The sequence below is a fragment of the Lingula anatina genome, chromosome 3 (genome assembly GCF_051362555.1).
Source record: "Lingula anatina isolate TDL-2025a chromosome 3, LinAna3.0, whole genome shotgun sequence".
Taxonomy (NCBI): domain Eukaryota; kingdom Metazoa; phylum Brachiopoda; class Lingulata; order Lingulida; family Lingulidae; genus Lingula; species Lingula anatina.
The window spans coordinates 27,457,244-27,474,554 of NC_141769.1; the positions used below are offsets into that span (position 1 = coordinate 27,457,244).

At 39.3% G+C, this 17,311-nt stretch overlaps 1 protein-coding gene across 4 annotated transcripts; it reads left to right on the forward strand.

Moving 5' to 3' along the window:
• Positions 1-433: 433 nt before the first annotated feature.
• Positions 434-14,992, forward strand: LOC106167971 (uncharacterized). Of its 4 annotated transcripts, XM_087008868.1 has the most exons (3): positions 1,613-1,734; positions 2,382-2,403; positions 10,703-14,992. In XM_087008868.1, the coding sequence occupies exon 3, from the start codon at positions 10,859-10,861 to the stop codon at positions 12,962-12,964; it is 2,106 nt and encodes a 701-aa protein (XP_086864994.1). In that variant the 5' UTR covers positions 1,613-1,734; positions 2,382-2,403; positions 10,703-10,858; the 3' UTR covers positions 12,965-14,992. The 4 variants fall into 4 exon arrangements, with proteins under 4 accessions (XP_013402335.2, XP_086864994.1, XP_086864995.1 ...); XM_013546881.2 differs by lacking the exons at positions 1,613-1,734; positions 2,382-2,403 and adding an exon at positions 434-821; XM_087008869.1 differs by lacking the exons at positions 1,613-1,734; positions 2,382-2,403 and adding an exon at positions 5,543-5,709.
• The last annotated feature ends 2,319 nt before the right edge of the window (positions 14,993-17,311 follow it).

Sequence of the window (17,311 nt, forward strand, 5' to 3'; positions counted from 1 at the left end):
TGCTTGGCAATACCCCTGGACTAATATCGCAAGGTCGCCTCCGCTGTTATCTATCGAAGTCTAGCCCAAAGAATTAATCTTTCCGTAAAATAGGCCCTTGCAGCAAGATCTAGTTTTATAAGACCAAGTACCTTTTAGTTGTTCCTTGGTAACAAATGTCCGCTGATAAGGTCTTTGCAGAAAGCATTTGATGTAAAATCCAACTGCTACTTGCTTTAATTGATCTTCCTTCCTTTTTTATTATTATTTATTTACATTTAGATCACGTGCCCCTCATAAGCTTCGGAAGCCCTTCGCTTTCCATGCCTTCCCCTAATTACATGATTATTTTAAAATCCTCTCGCCCCCCCCCCCCCCCCCCCCCCCCAGCCGAATCCGCCCCAGCATGGCGATACAGATTATTTACCGAAGGGCAAGCCTCTGATAAAAATAGCACATTCCAGTTAGCTACCCGAGAGGTTGTGGGACTATGAGTCACACCGAGCCAAACCGATTGCAAGCGAGCTCTACCCGAGGCAGGCTGTGAATATATCGCAATTCCCTGTACATAATATACTTGTAAATTCGTGTATGTTCACACTGCAAAACCGGATTGAACGCTGACATTATTAGGTCACTAAAAGGCAGTCGACACGACCGGAGTTAAAGAAGACTGATCTATGCAATGTTTATTAACATGATCGTTGCACCGTTAACGTAGACTATATGTTTGACTTATACGAGACGTACATACCAGGGTTCTCTTTTTAACAAATGGGAAACTGTGCCACGATGAAAGGAAGCCAGGCTATTGAAAAAATCTATACAACACTTAGGCGCTGGTGAGTTATATAAGATTGGAGCGTATTTACTCAGGTTTTTTGTCATTGTGAAGAATATTGAAGAATACAGATTATATGACTCAGTCGTTGTTCTCGAGACCTTAAGGTTGTGTGTGTGTGTGGGGGGGGGGGGCGTCCTTTGAGAGCTTTGCTTTATCAAGAAATCAAATTTAGAAAAAAAATTAACGAAATAATTATTCTTTGTCTGCCTCAGAGCAGGGAATTATATCGTAGACAATAATTCCCTGCTCAGAGCTAAGGTCGTGGATCTTGCATTTCGTGTTGAAACAGATAATTCAAAGAACGAACTACTAGAAGCACTAGTTAAGACGTTCATTGTGCAGGGACTATTCTGTTATGTACCCAGTACATACGTGTCTTATATTGTACCAAGTAAGATAGTGCCATAGACCGGTGGCAAGTGTAGCTGCTTGCGCTATTTCCAGGATTGCATTAAACACTCTCTACCGCGGCGGGGCTAAGAACACAAATAAAATCCAGCTGTTTGACCCGTAAATTTTAGCATACCAAGCTGAGACGAGGGCGGGAAGGGATACGGTTACCATTGAATTGATATTACCTTGAGCAACGCGGTCAAACCAATTAGATTTATTTTAGGGTCACATTATAGCCCCCTTCTCTCCCTTTTCTTCCCCTAGCGTCAAAACCGATGTCAAAGACGACCTTGAGTGACAGCACGAAATGAGCGTCTTTATTGTTTTATTCGAGCAAATACTATTTGCTAGATAGACGAATTAAACAATGCATAATCTGTTGTGTAATGGGCGGTTTCAGAGGTAAAAGACCAATCTCCTAAATCTGCCCTACATTCGTGTTGTTTACCATTTGTTATCGAACGGCCTAGACATCAATGGTCTTTCTAAGTCTTGAATCGAATTTAGGGCGAACTAAGGTGGGCGGGTGCGCTTCGCTATGCCGAAGGTTCGCTATGCCGAAGGTTCGCTGTGCCGAGGGTTCGCTATGCCGAAGGTTCGTTATGCCGAGGGTTCGCTGAGCCGAAGGTTCGCTATACCGAGGGTTCGCTATGCCGATTGTTTTTAAAAAGATGTTAATTTTACACACACCCAATAACTACAACAAGTTCGCCAAAAATAATTAGAGAATGTTTTCTTGTCAGTAATTTCCTAAATGTGGGTGACGCCCATAGTGCCAAAAATAATTAATAAATTAACTTACAGAACTGATTATTTAAAGCGATTTAAGATGTTTATGTCCATAAGGATAAACCTTCAATGCGCAGTTTTAACAAATCCAAATGGTACGGATGGAAGAAGAGAACTTTTAAAACTCGTTTATTTTCTAAAAAGGCCACTGCTCGCCACGTTACATAACAAGCACAATGGGTGATGGGTGGCCGACTTTTTCGGCGCAGCGAACCCTCGGCGCAGCGACCCTTTCGGCACAGCGAACCATCGGCATAGCGAACATTTGATTTTGGGGCTCCGGAAAAACTTAGCCGATTTTAGACCAATTTTCCGGTTTTGTCGGCACAGTGAACCCTCGGCACAGCGAACCTTCGGCACAGCGCGCTGTCCCCAGGTGGGCCCTAGATGCAAGCAAGGTAAGAATGACTAAACAGAGAGGGAGACAGAGAGAGTGAGATAGAGAAAATAAATGGGTGAACGACTGAAAGGGAGAAAAATATTTTAAAAAATACACGTATTGACTATATTGACTATATTAGCCATTGCATCGTAGAAGTGAAAGCACACTGTTATCACCCCGTAGAGCATATATACTTTTGTATGGCTACTTATATCTCACTAAATATCCCCAAAGATATGATCAGCAAATAATGAACAAATCGATAAGCCAGATCCTGATAAATAAATGCTCTTGACTCAATAAGGTGTCTTGACAATACAAACAGCCCTTCTGTTGCATGCTGCGTACAAAGAAATGTGTTAACTCTCCCCTCCCCTCCCACTGCAGATGAAAAACGTCATTCAGATGTCGATGTCACGTCGATTCTATCGAGTCTGGCCGCCATGTGCTTGCTTGAACTGCGCACTTCTTGTTGTTCATAATACACAGTCGTTTTATATTATTCATAGAAACCAAAGCACAGTGGAAAAACATTCGACTGGTTGTGTGAATTGAACAACTATCTGATACAATATTGTCAACAAGATGGTTTTGTATGGCTCCACGGGAGAGCGGCGGGTACAACGAGCGTCAAGACGGAAGTATTTGAACACCTACTAATCTGGTTTCGAATTCCATTTAAATTGCCTAATTCGAGATGATTATTTGCATTCAAGCCCATGTGATTATCCTGGTGTACATATGTGCTTTAGGGCTCGTTCCCAATCGTTCTACGTAGATTGATCCAATTTTGCTGGGACTCCTGCTGAATGCAATCAAATGAACGGAGCGCTTTTAACTTGGAGACAAAGGAGGCGTGTAAATCTGATTGCATTTAGCGACAGTCCCATCTAGTTGTAACATTTTTTTCTTTTTTTTAATTGTTTGATCTTATTTTATTTTTGAATTATGTCTATTAAAATAGCTGGTTTTACGAGGACATTTTCTGGTCTCTTTTTCTCTTCCTCTTCTCTTTCTCCTCTCGCCCTCCTACTCTTCAAATTAAAACGTCACCGGCAATGTTCAGCGCGGACACAACCGCACGGTCACATGCCTCTGCCACACCCTACAATAAACAGTCCCTTAACGGTCTGCCTTTCCTTTTTTTTACACACTATCGGATGTACGGATCGTGTGATTTTCAGTTTTATTTTCATTCATTTTGATTATTACATGTAGTACCACCAGCGTGTACACTGGCGGTACTCATGGTTTTAGTCCCGGCCCGTATCGTACAAGTCACCGTTACCGCTTCTCCTCCTAGACCGCAAGGACCTGTGTCCCCATCTCTTGGATTTAGGTCACATATAATCTCTTGAACCCCTGTTTTTTTATTTTTTTTTTTTTATTTTTTTTTATATTTATTTTATTATTATTATTTTTTTTTTTTTGTATGTCTCAGTCAGTGCATTTGTCTTATGGTTTATCGACTAAGTGCAGGTGCAATAGTCTCTTCGGAAATGGGCCCTTAGATGCACTATGCATTAAATAAAACCTTTCAAAAACGGTAAGGACTAGAAAACGATATCGAAGAAATCATTTCCACGACCCCCCTCCCATTTCCAAACCAACATTTGGAACCAAAGATATTTAAAAAAACGGAAGCAATTTGGTATAGCTCTGTATAGCGCCGCAAGCTGAAATTAAGCAAATCATCGCTTGTTTTCATAAATGTCAAATGCTATATGAACGAAGGCGACATTTATTATTTGCAAATGATGAATAAGCTTGCTTTTCTCACAAGTTGACGCCTCTAGTTGTTCAAAGTTAATGTTATACGTGGCGTGTTTTTTTATCATGTTATCAGCGGCCTCCACAAGTCATTTGCACTCATGAATTTATTATAGCACATTAAAAAACTGGCGACGTTTGATAAGCTATCGTATATAATTATTTAAGATCTGTTGCATAGCATGCGTGTGCTGAACTTGCTAGGGTCGCCCATGAAAAGATATCAACCCTTTAGATATTATTTAAAGATTACACACAAAGAAAATCTAACTTCTACAACCTTTCTTCTTATCTATGCATAAACAGATCTTTCAGCACGCCAATTCACGTAACGGGACATATAGTTACTAGCATCTTTGTTCTAAGTCACGCCACAGTTTTTATACCCTCTACCAGGGCGACAGATTGATTTTTCACAGATATTCACAGATATGTCTCTAGATAAATAGACAGTCATTTTGATATAATCTGCCACCCTGGTGTAGGGTGCAGTTTTTAAGGGTTTGACCTTAAGATAACGAGCGTTTGAAGCCCTGGAACATGCACTCAGATGGTAGAGAGTTTACTTAAGAAAGCGGCCAGAACAAGGGCTAACTTTACACTGACCGAGCAGAGTGTGAAACGAATAGTCGGTACTTGTTCTGGCCGCTCTCTCAGAGAGAGAGAAAGAGAGAGAGAGAGGGGGGGGGGGGCGGAGGATTGGAAGGTGAAGGGCAAAAAGTTGGAAGATTGTAACACATGCAGACATGGAAAAATCTTTGGAGCCCTGTCGTTACACCCCTCTCAGCGTTATTAACAACCGGGTGTAAAGAGCAATCCCAGCCCACGATGCCCTTCTGACAGCTTCTTCTTGCTCTTGCGGGGGGGGGGGGGGGGGGGGGGGGGGTGTCTCTAGGAGTCTGATACAAAAATATCGTATCGCGTGTCATATACTTATAATTTTACTATTTTAGAGGCCCCTGATATCAGAGGGTAGATATCAATCCTTTATTCATTTCTCGAGATTAGTTCAGCTGTTATAAAACATGACTGTTCATTTCTGTGATAAAAGCGTGGGATTTGACAAGATGGCTTAAATGCTTGTGCTAGCATTTTTGGAAATGGGAACCATAAGCTTTTGGCGTACTTCGTGGGGAAAAAGAGTCGGATCGTTCATAGATACTGGTAGCCAAGTGTTTTGTTTCTTATATCAAAACGAATAGCAATTAACAAAAATAAGCATTATAACCATTAAAATTTTGTTGAATCCAGATGCCATCATGAATTGGCCGCCATATTAGATGTGAACCTGGAAGGTGTCACTGCCTTATCACAAAAGTGAACAGTAGGAGTAGTTTTTTCCCGTTTTTGAATATAAGATAACCGCATCCTGAAAGTGAAATAGTTGTTGTTTTGGTGCTCCTCCACCAGTAAGTGTCTGGAACGAGTCTATGAAAGAGCAACTTTCACATCGAAGGTCGGATTTCGGTTTTCTTTAAGACAAACCGACTCAACTGCCTCAGTTATTTGATAATAGATACAAGAACTATTAAACTGAAGGATACAATGTCAGGTTTGTAACTGAACTAGTCACTAATGCGCCGAACTACGGTAGAGAATGCACTAGTGATTGAGCATACTGGATATATGATATGTCACGTTTTTTTGTGAAGCAATTTTAACCGCTGCCTTTATAAAATGGATGTATAACATGTAAATATGATATGGCAAGTTATAATATATCTGGTTTTTTATTATAAATTAAGTGTCAGATAAGGTGATGAAAGGTATAAGGTATATCTAGTGCATCGTAGATGTACATGTAACATGGATATGTGCGGTAAGTATAAGGCAGTGAACGCTGCATTCCACTCCAACAGCTCTAAAATATACATGATGTGGCAGAGTAATCGTGCCTTGGTGGACCTAAGTATCGGAAGGAACATTTTCATTAATAACGAATAAGGCCTCATAGTTACACAGTTGGTGCAATGGGTTTTAGGTTTAAATGTGGCTTCGTGGCAAACAAATAAGTAAACCTGTAATTTGGCCTGTCCTTGGAAACAACCCACACTGCTGCATTTAAAAGATAGCATTAAAAGAGGGCGGTCTCAGTATATTGCTTTCAGCATTATGCTTATGTCTGGCAATGGTGGTCTTCTCTGGACGCATTACGGATATATCATGAAATTGATATGAATGCAGTTATGAAGATAATTTAAGTAAATGGCATCCGATAAACGGGTGCCAACTTTGAAAAAAGGACCTGCCAGTGAGCAAAGATTTAGGTAGAACTCGAAAAGCTCTCAGGGAGGGCAGACCTCCGGCAAATGCAAGAAGCCAGGCCACAGATTGCAAATCATGTCTGTGACGTGTACCATTTAAAAAAAAACCCCATGAAGTAATTACTACTGCTTATAAAACAAACTTAATAATAGGCCGTACCCCAGCTCCTCAACTCTAATTATTTATTATCCTTGGCTCATTTGTTACCCATCCTGAAATGTTCATCAAAATCCGTCCATAAACATTTTTCTAATGTTGCGAACAGACAAACAAACTAACTAACGGGACCAAAAACGTAACCTCCTTGTCAGAGGTAATTATTGCAAGCCAGTAAAAGGGAAAAATGTCTTTACCATTACATGATAGCAGGTTTGCGTTTGCGATTATTATCAAAAAAAAGGGCCGCCATCAGCTGCAGTTTGGTGTTGAACCCAACTCTTTTTTCATACAAAACTGGTGGCAACAAAGCTGAGCTTTGCAGTTTTTCATTTCCGGATTGATCTCGTAGTTCTGCGGAAGGAGGCGGAATCGATTTTTCGCAGATCGGCCGTGGACTAGCGATATTGACCTGTATTTTAAACACATGTTATCGTCTAATATTTACAAAACATAGCTAATGGTACTTCAGATTAAGCTGAAGTTATGGGCGAGGTATAATTTAATTTCATGGCCTGTTGGCCGTTTGCAGTTCTCCGTATTTATAACTGGGGTACTCACTAAAACCCAGTTGTTCGATATATTAGGCGGGTTTATTGGGGCACTTTATCAAGCTCAGTGACTGCTGTCGACTGTTCTCATTCTGTTGACTGGATCGGTTTGTAGATCGGATTGTCGGAAAGGGCCTTTTGATTCCATCCGATTAATGCCGTTGCTTCTCGAGTGACTGGTTCGTCCCAATAATCTCTCAAGATCGCTTACAGCAACAATCTCTTGTGAAGATTTATACGTAACAGAGCGTAGACCAGTACTTTGTCGTAGTGTCCAGGTTGGTGGTAAGTGTCTAAAAGAAGATTATCAACAGATGTAATAGAAATTGTTTGTTTATTTGATGTAGAATGCATCTAACAGTACATTAGGTAATGAGGGATGCAAATGACATTATTAAGCAAATATAGTGGTAATTTTTTTTATGATATGCTACGTTTATATAGGCTATGTGGAGATATGTGTATCTCGTGAACATCGTCTCATACTGTCATTCAAATGGTATCGATTCAGATGAAAGATCTATGTTTTTACTGATACCCTTCAGGTGCTTTGATAAAACGCGATTTTCAATGATATGGCAATAATTTCATAAGGGAACCTAATACTTATACTAATATTTCCTAGAGGAGAAATTATTCTAGGTATCTACAATGTTATCTTTCTATTGCTATTCAAATGACAAAAAAATTAGATTACCGTCTCCCTGATTATTGATTTCACTTTCATTCAGTCTAACGGGAAGATACTTATAGTTGGATCAACATCCGCTCCAAGAAATGTGCCTTTGTGTATTATCTTTAAGACGGATTAGCGCCGTATCCGCGGGACTCGCGGAAGTTGGCTACCATGCAAATCGTGACTTTTTCGTTTCAACCTGAAATGTTGGATTTTATGTTACTTATTTAAAACGAGCCGCGAAGGCTTAGCGGAGTCTCGGAGCGTTTGTGTAAACGTGGATATTGGCGAAAATGAAAACATCGAATCGCCCATGCCTTTATCGACTGTATGAGGAAATATGGGATTTTGAGCATCCTATTTTTCATTTACCTAGGAAACATACAATTTCAAGTAACTATGTCTTTTTGTTAGACAGTTAACCCTTCCTATCGAATCAATAATTCGAGTATTTATATGAGAGAAAGGGGCGTTTTGCACCAAGAAATCCTGATTTGCTTTATTTTGGATGTTAGATAAAAAAAGTGGAGAACTATGACGTGTGAAACACCCAAAAACTTTAAATTTGACAAAATTAAAATACATATCTTTAAATTGGTTTCGACAACTGCTCATTCGAATTTGCAAACTTAGGTACACGAATATACAATTTCATGACCAGATTTGTTTCAACTGGATCATACAACCGCCTTGTTAAATAAAAAATAGATTGCAGTTCAGTGAGTACTTGTATAAGTGGCCAAATTCTCGTTCAGGCGATAAGAATTTGATGACAATTTATCTAAGAATAGCTATCGCCCGAGAGCTGTATCAGCTGTTAGCTGTCACGTTCACAGCTCCCCCCCCCCCCCCCCCCTCCGCCAAGGCAAGGAGAGGGCAGTAAAGGAGCGGTTACACTGATCAGATTGGCTAATCATGGCGACCCAGGATTTTGCTAAGAGCTCGTTTTTACCGAGCAAAGCGATGGGCAATGTAAAATTGTAGACACAGACAATGTGACTAAAATGCATTTAGTTTGGCATTTATTAACATAATATGTACAAATCACCATGTGCCTGTAAGTCACCTCAGTTTATACAGTTTTCAAATGCACAGAATAATGATGAGACAGAACAAGAAAACACATTCAGACTTATTTTAATACAGTAGTTAGACATTTGTATAGGGACCTACATTGCAATTTTTATTTTTAACGGACCAAAAACAACACTATCTCAAACTATAACAGAGACGGAAACGTTGCCTAGTGTCGTCTAGCTTGTTACAGTGTGTAAGCCCGTTTATTTGAAACTTGTATTCTTTTGTAATAATCTTTCTTCAAAGTTACCCATTTAACTCTTTGGCAAATTCTCGCCAGTACAAATCTGGCTATTCACATTAAAGCCATTCAGCTGCAGATCCTTCACCCATTACATCACTTTTAGTAGCTAATTACTTCCTGAAGTGTCTCTAGCCATGTGGATATCATTTAGGGTGCATTCAGATAAACACAATTGGGGCCTATTCCCATAGATTTTAGATCGATCTATCCCCGTGGGGAGTCTCACTAGATTACTGTCAGATAATCCGGCTTTAATGTCCGTCCCGCCTACTACAAGCTGTAAGGGGGTAATTAAGTGTCGTGCCCGCTCAGCTGACAGGGAGTTAGGTTGATCTAGTTGGATCGATTTAATCTCTGGGAATGGGGTCTTAGTCTACCTACGTGGATCGACCCAACTCTGCAGGGACTCGCGCTGAGTGCAGTCGGCATAACAGATTAACATGCCTCCTCCTGGCGTTAAGTAGTACACAGAAAAGCTGGAGATTATACAAGTATGTTGGAAACTCTACGAGGAGTGAGATTCAATTAAGGTGATTGCACTTAACGAGGGTTCCTGCAGAGTTTGGTCGATCAACGTACACCGGTCGCGTCTTTATAGGAATGAAGTCTTTAAGTACTGTAGCACAACGCAATCTGCAAATAATTACCAGCTACCTCACATCTGGTATATCACCATTCACGATCTATTCAAGATACATATTTATGTAATAAAAAGGATTGCGTACCACCTGTTATTTTACGTGATGCTATCAGTTTAACCTGAATTAAATTCACCTGAATTAAAACAAAAAACTATGCAATCTATTAAACATACATATTTATATTTTACCCCAATGGATCATTTTAACTTATTCCAAAGATATGCGATCTTTGAAAAATACATACAGTGTGCTAATATTTTACTCCAAAGGCTCATTACACATAGTGAAGGATCATAATGCTTGTTATTGCTATATGTAATGCATTTTCGTTCTCAGGTCTTACAGCTATTAAGACATCTCTACATTGTTGTGTAATTTTTAATTCACAAATTGACTAAAATGATATTTGAAAATATTTTCACCTCAATTATACTGTGCATTCTTTGTAGCCAGCATTAATTTTGTTATATTGCAGGCCTAAGTGGTATAAAATCCCGTGATGCTTTGCAATGACACTTTTTGATTGGGCAAACTGGTGCCTTCTGTCTATGAGCTATGCAAACATTTGACCAATCAAAATCATTGCCAATTAAGGTCTTGGGTTTAGTTATCCTTAGTAGGGTTGTACGTGATTTTTTTACTTAAGTACTCTTGTGTTTGGATTGTAAGCGTATTCGGCACAGGACTGGTATTATTTCACATAATTGTCCATTTTCTTGTGTTGTGTTGTAGAAAGGTGAAAGTTTTAGTTTGAAGAGTAAATTTAAACTATGATTTAGAAATAAAGAAATTGAGTTTTTTATTTATTTGTTAACATATTAAGATGTATAACCAACCATTTTCTAGTTCATTGACAACCGCCAATCAATGATAATTTTACATTTGAAAAGTAAGTTTTCGAATTGCAGAAAAATGGATTTTTCTTGTTTTTACAGGAACTATGGTATTGAAGATAGCCATCTAATAGCTATTCAGTTGGAGGACCTTTTTGAATCGACAATACATGCTAAGAACCTAGATCAGAGAGGGCCCGATAAATGAGCAAACCAACTTCCAAGAACTGAAGAACTTGTGACATCCTTCCCATCAATATGCGAAAAAAGGCACTGGTAATATTCATATGCATGTCTGTGTGGACATTTATGGCGTATACGCGAATCTATCATTCCACCGAAAACTATCACAAGAAATTCATCATTCATAAACGTAAAGGAAGCAAATGGAATTCTAGTACTCCACTTAAACACGTTTCACAAACAGTATATCCATTTCCATCAGCTCCCTCCGTACGACATTTACAACAGGAAGCAGTAAAATCAAGCGGAAGGAAACCGAAGGGGGACTCTGAAAACGAAAGCAGAGAGGAGTTATATAATATTGCCGATGACGAGCATGTAGAACCGCCATCCAGTACTGGATTCTCAACTACATCGACTTCTGCTGTCCCGACAACGGCTCCATCAACGTCTACAGTTGGGAAAACTATAACCGATCTATCGCTGGCACCGTCACAGTTTCTAGCGAGCAGACCTACAATAGGCATGATGGTCATGCCTTCAAAAATGGGGATGGAAAGGAAAATATTTCCAACAACTAAGCGGATCTCGTTATTCGAAGTGCCCCGGAGAAAGGAATCCCCCTCTCGCTATATCGACAATCCCGACACTGATGTGGATCTCGTGTCTTCACAGCTACCTGTCAGAAATTCTTATTACATAAAGGCAACCAAGCCTACGCCTGAACGCGAACATACACTCAAGGTTAATTTTCAGACCCATACAAAAATACCGCGTCAGAACAGGTCACAGGAGCATAACAGCAAAAATATTGTTCCAAGTGTAGGCTTAATACAAAATGTTCCACAGCGCAGCAAAGCTGGCACACAACACTTTGAAAATATCCAGGTCCCCAATACAAGGAATATGGTTCATCCCACCAAAACTAACGCCGATTTACCTCTACATGTAGATAAGCATCTCCACACGATACGAAATTACCAACCATTGCACACCAGAGAGGAGCAAGCCTTTAATGGAAACAATAAAGCATTCCAGTATTCTGTCAATTTAGGTAAAGGTGACATTCATCAACAAGTTAGGAAAATTGCAATGATGAGGAGTCGCTTCACAAAGCCTGCGGAGACTACCCTGGAAGAGCCACCACCGAGTTACTTTGTACCAAGGGCACGGCCTGTGAACAACTTTACGTACACCAAACTTCTGTCTCCAGATGCGTTGTGTGATGGAAAAGTCGAGATGATCATAATCGTTATAACTCACCCAAAGTCACATTACCTGCGGGCTACACTGCGACGGGTTACCAAAAATCTTTTTAATGCAAAATCACCGTTTCGCCTTGCTTTTATGCTAGGGCGCGATCGGACTGGTAGTTCTAAATCTCCCCTATGGGAAGCTGTGGAATATGAAAGTAAAGCGTATAATGACATAATAGCTTTTGATTTCCTAGACACATACCGGAACTTATCAGTGAAGTCAATAATGATGCTAAAATGGGCGTCGCAGCACTGTAACAATGCCAAATATTTAGTCAAAATGGATGACGACGTTTTCCTCAACGCAAAAACTCTGAGGCGTATTTTAAAGAGCGGGCGGTACACCAGGGGTTTCCTCGGCGGCCACGTGACTTCTGAGGACGTGGTCCACAGAGATGATGAACCGAAATGGGACGTTACATTTGATGAATACCCTTACGGGTACTTTCCGAGTTTTGCCCATGGGCCGATATACGTAATGTCAATGGACGTTGTTCACAGGTTGTTTAAGGTGGCCCCGTTTCTCCCCATGATTCACCTTGAAGATGTCTTTGTAACTGGCATTCTTGCCCGCGCCATCAACGTGTTCCCTGTCAATCTCAACGGAATGTCTCTATATCCAACGGACTATGATAAGGAACACGTTTGTTCTACACTTGATTCGAGGATGTTTGCGGTTCACGACTTGGAAATCAGCGAGCTAGAGGCCTTTTACACTACATGGTGCGAGGGGCAAAGCGATGGTGTTATTATCGTCAATGATCCAAGCCCACCCAAGGAGAGAGTGCTCCAAAGACGCACAGAGTTAGATGTGCTCCAGAAGAATGTTCCAAAAAATAAGGAATCGACGCAGTTATTGCAAACTCGCCAAAATAACCAATCGTTATTGAGGTCGAAACCGAAAACGAACGCTTTAGAAATATAGTTGTCTCCATGGAAAGATGACGGTCACAAATAGGACGCCAGGAAGGGATAGATCTCCACAAGCTGCTCTAATGGAGATAATGTACGTCAATTCAGAAGTGCAATTTCCGGAACAAAAGCCGTGAAAGATAGTGTTGGTTTTACGTTTCACATATTTCTGGTGTGAAAAGAAAATGAACATTGAAAAAATTCATCAAATATATATCCGGTGAGGGGAAAATGTAGAATTTACAGTAGAAATGTTCAATTAAAGACTGTAGCGTGTCTTGCGTGGTATCACACGAGTTTCAGAAATAAAAAGATGAGAATGCAGAAAATATAGGAAACTCATGCAAACTGAAGCTGAAGAAAAATGATAGTGTTGCGATGAGTTTTTTTACATATATGATGGTGCTTTTACTATTTTCCAGTTCAAATTTACGCTAGCAATATCTACACCATGTAGGGAACGTATTAACTGCCTTTTGTCTGTACATTTTAAAGAAAGTGTTAGCAATTTAGATAAATATTTTTGGAGATAGATGGTCCCGGGTTTTCCAATAAGTTTCCTAGTTAGTTGTGTGTGCAACTTTAAATAAGAAGTAATATGGAAAATGTTTTTTTCCATTGGAGGCTTTGAAAACTGTTTCATTTGAAACTGAATGTAAATAGCTTGAATGAGCTAACTTACATGTATCGTTTTAGATACAATAGCACAATGACAGTTGAACATTTATACAGCGCTGTGAAAAATTATCAGAGATTATTGCAACTGTATGGTCATATTCGGCTCGTTACAAACGGTTTCAATCGTTCAGCGAATTTGACTTTATAATATAAATGTTTTGAAGTTTAAGAAAAATGATAATGATGGAAATTTTTTGATATATAATATTGTATAAATGTAATGGTGCTTTTACTATTCTCCAACATATTTTAGTGGCAATATCTAGACTAGTAAGAAACGCCTTTAAATATTAACTGCATTTTGTCTGTACATGACTTGGACACCGTTAACAATTTAGATAAATATTTTTGTAGATAAGTAATCCCGTTTTTTCCAGGAAATATTCTAGTCATTCTGCTGTGCCATATAATATGTAAGGCTGCGTTCACATGAAAAATCTATTTTCTAAAAATCCGCGGCGTAGATCTAATTACTGGCAGCGCCGAGAATTAATTACAGCTTTGGAAGTAACTGGCTCGCGCTGCCCGTAATTACGCCGTGGGGTATTCAGGGCACAGACCGTGATCACAAGATACCGCAAATAGATTTTTTAGATTTTTTAGAAAATAGATTTTTCATGTGAAAGCAGCCTAACACTGAAAACAAATTTTTTCATTGGAAATTTTGCAGCTGCTTTATTTCAAACTGAAAGTCAACAGCTTGAATAAGTTGAATAACGTGTATCGTTTTAGGGCTCATTCCCAATGGAACTATCGTTCTGCCTAGATTGATCCAACTCCGCGGAGACTCTTGCTGAATGCAATCAGTTTAACAGACTAACATGCCTCCTCTTGTTTCCGACGTACTTTATATCACCAGCTTTTCTGTATTCCACTCGAGAGGAGGCGCGTAAATTTGTTAAACTTAGGGCGCATGTACACTTGAATGCTTGTCGCGTAACCCCAGCGGGTTATTCCCTCGGTGTGTATTAGGGGATTATGCAGCAAGCTTTTAAGTGAGTCGCCAAATTTTTCCGCGGATTTGTTAGTCCGCTGTTGTGAATGCGGCCTTACTGCATTCAGCGAGAGTCCCTGCGGAATGACAACAGTATCAGAGTATGAAAATCTACTATGTTACCGTCTTGTACTGCTCGTTACCAACAATTCCAATCGATCAGCGAATTTGGCGTTATGTTCGCATCATTGTACACTTTTTAACTTGACTTTATGGCTTAAACAAAATTATAAAAGACATTTTATTAGAATATCGAGAGCAATGCTACAGAAGTAGTCATTCGTTTTCAAAATGAATTAATTTTAATTATTTTATTAATTCTGTGTAATGTAATATCCTCACTCCAGAAATATATACCCCAGCTTCAGATCTGATGCGTTCCAGGTTATTCATTTTCAAATCTCTGCATTTGCACGCTTATCACACCGTTCACAAAGTTGGCCACTAAAAAGGCGCAGGGGTTGTTTACGACGTCTTTTGTCCGACAGGCCTACAAAATCGGAATAACCGAACCGAATTTTATCGGAGCGGTAAACTTTGATAAAACATCAATGAAAAATAGAATCCTTTTGAAAATGAAAAAGAAACATGGTACGGACCGGAACTGTAGCTTCTGGAAGATATTTTATGCATCTATAGTATGAAATAGTTTCTGTCAAGTTAAATTGTTTTTTTTCATGGGTATATGGCTTAAAGCGCCAAAGTGAATAAATACAAAATGTAAAAAGTTGACGTAAAACTGCAGAATCCATGTATTTATAAACGAATAAAAGAAATATTATGAATAAAGTATTTTAGAAACAATGAAATGCATGACCAAAATAAATAAATCTTCACGTGAAAGTCCTCGAAAAAAAGTGTGTTTATTCACATCTAACACATTTACAAAGCAAATTCATCACAACTCTTTTCCCAACCAACAGACATTTTCTACTTCATTCGTAAAAATTGTTTTGGTCGCAGCACGAATAATATTGTATTATTATTATTATTATTATTATTATTATTATTATATAATGGGCCACAGAGGCTTACTGACTGAAAGTATATATAGACTAATAAGTTATTGGTCGTCATTTAATTTCCGAATTGTGCATTATTAAAATTAAAATGGAAGCTTAAGAATTTGATAATTTTGTATGAGGCATGGCTGTTAACACCTCTAACAGTTCATTTAAAGCAAAATAAAGTGAACTGATGATATGATTAATTACGACGTCGGCTATTATATTGGTGCAATTTCTGGGCAACGTCTTTCAAAGTTGTCAAGGCAATTATGAGCTAAAATATAAAATGTATATGCTTCTTTCCCCTTCTTTCCCCCTGAACATCGTGTTCCCGCGTTTCATTATGATAACAGTGGGGGGGGGGGGGGGGGGGGGGGGGGGGGGGGGGGGGACTCAAAAGTGTGATTTTGTTAAACTCAAAGTTTTTACCTACCCCCATAGATTAATTTTCACTTGATATTCACATATATGCCTCTAGCTAATTATGTGAACTTATCTGTACTTGCATCATGAATTAGCTATGTGACATTTCTGTGACTATCTAGTGAAAAATAATCTGTAGTCCTGGTAGGGAGTAGTTTTTTACCTGTGCCGCAACCAAACAGTGTTATAGATAGTTGATTCAACCTTCTTTACTATTTTGCAAATAGTGGTCATTTCTTTTTGCTCATTATAAAATTCTTATGGTGCATTCAGAGTCACACATCGTACTAGCTCAGTTGGTCAAGCTCTGCAGTGGACACTTGCCAAAGTGCAATCAGTGGAATTAGCTTTCATGTGCACTCGGCTTAATTACCCCCTAGCTGATCGAGGAGGCGTGTCAGACAATTAAGCTGATTCCACTTAAATAGCGAAATAGAGAATCACCCTCAGAGCTGGACCGACTCAGATTGTAGGTTGTGTGAATCTGAATGCCGTCTCAGTGTAAAATTGATAATTTTTCTTATCATGTGCCCCTTGGTATTTAAATCATTTTATGAACATTTATTACATTACTTCATAGATTTTATACTTTTTTTAGAAACATCGATGCTGAGAACCCAAAACAGAACTACAAGGACAGATGTAAAACACAGAGAAATAGAACAATGATGGATGGTAGGCCTAATCACAATAAAACCAATTAAAGGCATTTTATGTAAACAAATGAACACTGAAACATACAAATAGCGAAAAATCAATTTTAGATCACCGCAAACGGGTCGGCTATAGCCCAAATTGTTTTACACCCCATTTCCAAAGATTTTTAGATCGATCTATCCCTGTGGGGAGTCTCACTAGGATACTGTCAGCTTAGCTGGCTTAAGCGTCTGTCCCGCCTACTGAAAGCTGTAAGGGGGTAATTAACTATGGTCCCCCCTCGGCTGACTGCAATTTAGCGTGAACCCCCAGGGAGTTAGGTCGATCTAAATCTTAATCTTTAGATCGATCTAAATCTCTGGGAAAGCACCCTTAGTCTTCACCTCCTGAACCAGACGCATAATTGCACTCTTATGTTAACTTTTGAAGAACCACTTGGCTTTAGCAAGGAGTGCGTTCAACTTAGAGATTTTAATGAAAAACGCGGAGATCGCAATCAAAGGACTACCGTATCACACACACCGAATAACCTGCATATATTAAAGAGATAACAGCTATTTGTGTGAGATCTATATATCACAATAAATGCATTGTAATTTAC

What these genes read in the sequence shown, in the direction of transcription:
- LOC106167971 (XM_013546881.2), top strand. Translation starts at nt 10,859, where the DNA reads ATGCGAAAAAAGGCACTGGTAATATTCATATGCATGTCTGTGTGGACA.